General features: G+C 42.6%; 1 protein-coding gene across 1 annotated transcript; it reads right to left on the bottom strand.

The window, feature by feature from the left end:
- Positions 1 to 1,351: 1,351 nt before the first annotated feature.
- Positions 1,352 to 2,010, bottom strand: LOC311184502 (vacuolar ATPase assembly integral membrane protein VMA21-like). The gene has a single exon (XM_084254573.1). It carries the CDS (start codon positions 1,816 to 1,818, stop codon positions 1,459 to 1,461), a length of 360 nt encoding a protein of 119 aa, XP_084110699.1. The 5' UTR covers positions 1,819 to 2,010; the 3' UTR covers positions 1,352 to 1,458.
- Between the last annotated feature and the right edge of the window lie 3,029 nt (positions 2,011 to 5,039).

Raw genomic sequence — 5,039 nt, 5'->3', positions numbered from 1 at the left:
TTTGTGCTATGACACTTCCTCAGATTTCCCTAGTTTTTGAATAATCTTGACAATTTTGAGGACAATTTATATTGGTCAGATTTTTTTTTTAAATAATAAATTTTATTTTTATATTCCCCATACAATTGCAGCCCCCCCATTCTGACCCCAATCCCTCCCCTCCCGCCCCCGCCCCCCTAAAAGTGTCTCTGGTTCATAGTTTTTTGTTGATTTTGATTTTCACTTTCTTATAGTTATTCATTTTCCTGGTCCCTTATTTAAGTTTTCTAGATTCCTGCTATGAGTGAGACCATCTGGTCACTAATGATAAAGGACTGATCACAAAAATCTGCAAAGAGCTGATGAGACTCAACAACAACAAAGAAAATAATCCAGTCAAAAAATGGGCAGAAGAGCTAAAAAGAAACTTCTCTGAAGAGGAAATGCAAATGGCCAACAGGCATATGAAAAAATGTTCAACATCACTTGTCATCAGGGAAATGCAAATCAAAACTACCATGAGATACCATCTTACACCAGTGAGAATGGCACATATTAAAAAAACTAGCAACAACAAATGTTGGCGAGGGTGTGGAGAAAAAGGAACTCTCCTGCACTGTTGGTGGGAGTGCAAACTGGTCCAACCACTGTGGAGAGCTGTGTGGAGATTTCTGGACCTACTAAACATAGAGCTTCCATATGATCCAGCAATTCCACTCCTAGGTATTTACCCAAAGGACACAGAAACATCAATTCCAAAGAACACCTGCACCCCTATGTTTATAGCAGCACTGTTTACAATAGCTAAGCTTTGGAAACAGCCCAAATGCCCAAAAATAGATGACTGGATCAAGAAGATGTGGTACATATGTACCATGGAATATTACTCAGCATTCAAAAAAGATAAACACATGCAATTTGCAGCAACATGGATGGCGCTGGAAGGGATCATGCTCAGCGAAATAAGCCAGTTATTCTTTTGAATCAATGTTTTTTTGTCCTTTGGGTGCATGGGTGAATTGGTGAAGGAAATCTATGGGGACTACACCTGGGGTGGGGAGCAAACATTCTTTAAAAATGAACAATGATGTAAAATATATATAAATAAAAAATTAAATTAAAAAAAAGAATGGCTTCTGCACACGGCTGCTCTTTCTGGAAGGGGGCCATAGAGCACAGCCTCTGGGAGCCACTTGGGGCAATCTGTTTGCTCTAGAAGCAGAAGTGTCTTCACTTAGGTATTCACCCATTCAGTCATCGTCCATTCAACACTTCCACATTCTGCTCCCTTTCAGAGGGACCAGAAGGAAAAATCCTTTACACTGTAGATGCTCTGGTCTTGCTCAGGATCTGCTGGGAGAATAGGTGTGGACATACTCAGCCATACTAGAAAATGGAAAATGGAATAAGGTAATCCTTTTTTTTTTTTTTTACCATTTCAAAAAATCGCTTTAATGCTATCAAAAGATGATGTTCACATCAATCCTGTTTGCCTTCATGCCACTGTCTTGAGCCTTCATTCCAGGCCACATAAACAAAGAGGGCCAGCACCACGTGGATGGCGACCACGGCCACGATAGCAGCATAAAAATAGCTGTCCTTATTGGACATCCCAAAGGCGCCTTCAAATACGTAGGATTTAGTTGTGAAATACAACCCAATAGGTACAGTGATCATTAAAGCCATGAAGAACAGGAGCGTCTTCAGAGTAGATGCTAATGAACTTTCATTTCTGAAGTCGGGCGGCTGCAGCGCGTTCAGCGCCGCTTTATCCAGGCGCTCCACAGCGTCGCCGCGCCCACAGCAGGTGCTCGGAGGCCGGAGGGGCTCTGGTGGCATGGCGGCGACCGGTGGGGCGGGATGAATAAGGTAATCCTTAAAGCTATTATTTGAGTAGTGGAATTAATGCCTATAGAGACAGTTAAAAAAAAAAACAAAAAACAACTTCACAAAACATTCTAATGTGCAGCCAAAGTTGAGAATGACTACTCTCCACATTTATTCAAGAATCAAGAAATCATACAGCTGTAATCACTCCATATTCAGCAAGTAAATTTGGGCTACATGATTTAATAGAAAACTATTTTCTCACTTAGGAATTTAGTTGCTTGGAAAAATACATTTTTGCCAGGTGATTGATTGAAATCAATAACTCAACTTTTTTTGATCTCAGCCATCTATTATACCTGAAATATTATTGTTGCATCAAAGAACTTTTGTTTATGTGGGTTATATTTATGGCTGTTTACTGTCTTGCTGTTTTAGAACATAAAATCAAAACATATTAAATGTTTTATAGTGATTCATGTAAAAATAGCATAAAGACACACATTACATGCTAACACTAAGAGCACAATTTCATGAACAATAACTTTATTTTCAAAAACAAAACAATTTCATGAGAGGAGAGGCACTCACATTTTTGTCAGTCTCTTTAATGTCTGGGTTAATAGGAGACAGCTGCATTCCCATCGCCACTCTGCATTCAGTCTGCTGTGATAGCCCATGATGTAGCTTCTGGAAAACTCCACTGGACCCTCAAGAGAGAATGAGAGTGAACAAATGATGTCATAGTGTTATTATGAAAATAATTTTAATGTTGAGGACTCCACTCCTCAGGGATCCCCATTATTGAAATTGTTACCCTCGTTCTCCTAACATTTCTGTCACTTAAAAACAATTGAAGAAACTGAGGCTTGGGAAGGGTCAAGGGTGTTGACCACAGGGCTGGGGTTAGGACCCCGGTGGTGGGTGGCAGAGTGGGAGCCCCACTCCACAGTTCACACAACCCTTATAGTCATTTCATTTCTTCACCATCTGCACTTGATGCTGATCCGATATGGTTCCCCCTGGACTCATTTGAAGAATTTACCAAACTCAAGAGCAGTTACTCTTTTTTTCAAACTTCTCAGAACAACTTTCTGACTAATCGTTTTGGATTAAAAAGAGGCATTTTAGAGTTTCAACAGTTATCAAATGACTTTTCTCATCCTTACAAATTGTAAATCATTGGAAGTGATCCTAATACTGGCAATAAGAACTTGATTTTATTTTTCCTTTAGTTTTAAGGAATCTGTTGTGCTGTAACCTAGTTTTTGACATCTTAATAAATTTTATCTTACTAACAAAAACCAATGTCATTGTTATAATGGAAGTAGGAAGGCAATAGAAGCTAAAGATTCACAATTAAAATTTTTTTTTCATGCAGGAAGTTTTAATAACTTTCTTTTTTAAGCCATAGGTAAGTGTAAAGGGTAGGAATGGACATAGGGCAGGTTTTCTGATCCAGCAGACCGGGTAAAGGAGGAGTCCTGGAACCCTCAGTGGCTTTTGCAGGTTTTTATTGGGATTTACCACGTTGTAGGGTAAGGTAAAAGGTATCAGGCTTTTCTGCCTTCCCGCCATCAGGATAGATGAGGGAGCCCTGTGATCCTGAATGCATGCCTGATGGCGGGCACCTGAAGTGGGTACACCTGCGCTAAGACTGTGCTTTTAAGGGCGGCGTCACAGGGACGCCAGAAGCCGAGAAAGCAGCAGCAGAAGCCGAAGAGAAGCCAAGGTCACCAGAGAGCCCAGATAGAGTGAGGATTTGCTGGGGGCCGGGAGGCCTGCCAGCCTCCCGGCCCCCCAGCACCCCTGCCTGCCATATGCCTGGTGAACCCCAATAAAAGACCTGCAAAAAGCCACTGAGGACTCTGACTCCTCCTTTACCCGGTCTGCATGGGATCAGAAAACCTGCACCGTGTCCGTTCCTGGCCCCTACACACTACACAGCAGGCAAGTCTTCACTCTGGGCTCTCTGGCCTTCTCTCACATTGTAAGGACAGGAGGACACAGTGCAGGTTTTCTGATCCAGCTGACTGGGTAAATAAGTCCTAGAGAGTCCTCGGTGGGTTTTGCAGGCTTTTTATTTAGATTTACCAGGCATATGGCAGGCAGGGGTGCTGGGGGGCCGGGAGGCTGGCAGTCCTCCCAGCCCCCAGTAAATCCTCACTCTATCTGGGCTCTCTGGCATTCTCTCTGCTTCTCTTCTTCTTCTCTTGGCTTCTCTGCTCCTGCTGGTGTCCCCGTGATGCCATCCTTAGAAGCCCAGTCTTAGCCCAGGTGAATCCCATCTACCTATGCCCACACCCTACTCCAGGTGCCCGCCATCAGGCATGCATTCAGGACTGCAGGGTTCTGTCATCCATCCTAATGGCGGGAGGGCAGAAAAGCCCGATACTTATAGCTTACCCTACAGTAAGTATCTATAAGAGCTGCGATTACTAAGCAAAACCAGGCTCTGATGACACCCGTCCATCCCTCCTTCAAGAACTTTTGTCTTTCCTATTAACCCTCTGTACTAATCGGTACTTCTAACATGTGCTATGGCTTCATCATTTACAGTTTTACTTGTCGTGGTAAAGAAAGCCCAAAGTCATAAACAAGCCAGCTAAATTAAAAAACAGGTTTTTCTTTGTTGATATTGTTGGTATATTTTTGTCTTCACTTGCCTTTTCCCTAGTTGCCAGCTGCAAGCACAGTTCCCCTTCACAGTATGACTGATAGACTCCCACATGTAACATAATTTGTGTTCACTCTTTCTTTATTAGGTCAAATTACCAATGCTTATGCTGTAAGTACTCTGGATGAGAAACAAATGGCTGTTCTAATGTTCTTGCACACACGCACAACATTAAAATGCATTTGAGCACTCTCACTCTGATAAACACTTTCAATTCCTTTTTTTTTCCACAAGTAATTAATAAAAAACTATGAACACAAACTCATTTCCAAGATTATTGCGGGAGGTGGGGAGGAGTGAAAAACTTACTTAAAAAATTTTACTTTCTTTTCTAAAAGTAACCCATTTAATCTTTCTTTAGGGCCTCCCCTGGTGGCGCAGGTGGTTGAGCGCAGCGCTGTGAAGCTGCCCGCCCCCTCTGAAGTGAGCATTCGATCCTGGCTGGCAGGCGAGAATCCCACATGGCGCGACAGACCTCTCCTGTCTCGCATGCTGCTCCCCTCAGCAGTGTATTTCAGTCAGTCTGTCTGTTTTGTTCCCCACTCTGTCTCTAGTG

The sequence above is a fragment of the Talpa europaea genome (assembly GCF_964194135.1).
Source record: "Talpa europaea genome assembly, chromosome: 15".
NCBI classification, from domain to species: Eukaryota; Metazoa; Chordata; class Mammalia; order Eulipotyphla; family Talpidae; genus Talpa; species Talpa europaea.
The sequence above is the reverse complement of the archived record's forward strand: the minus strand, read 5'-3'. Positions and strand labels throughout refer to the sequence as shown.

Coding starts and splice junctions, on each gene's coding strand:
- LOC311184502 (XM_084254573.1), bottom strand. CDS start 1,818: ATGCCACCAGAGCCCCTCCGGCCTCCGAGCACCTGCTGTGGGCGCGGC.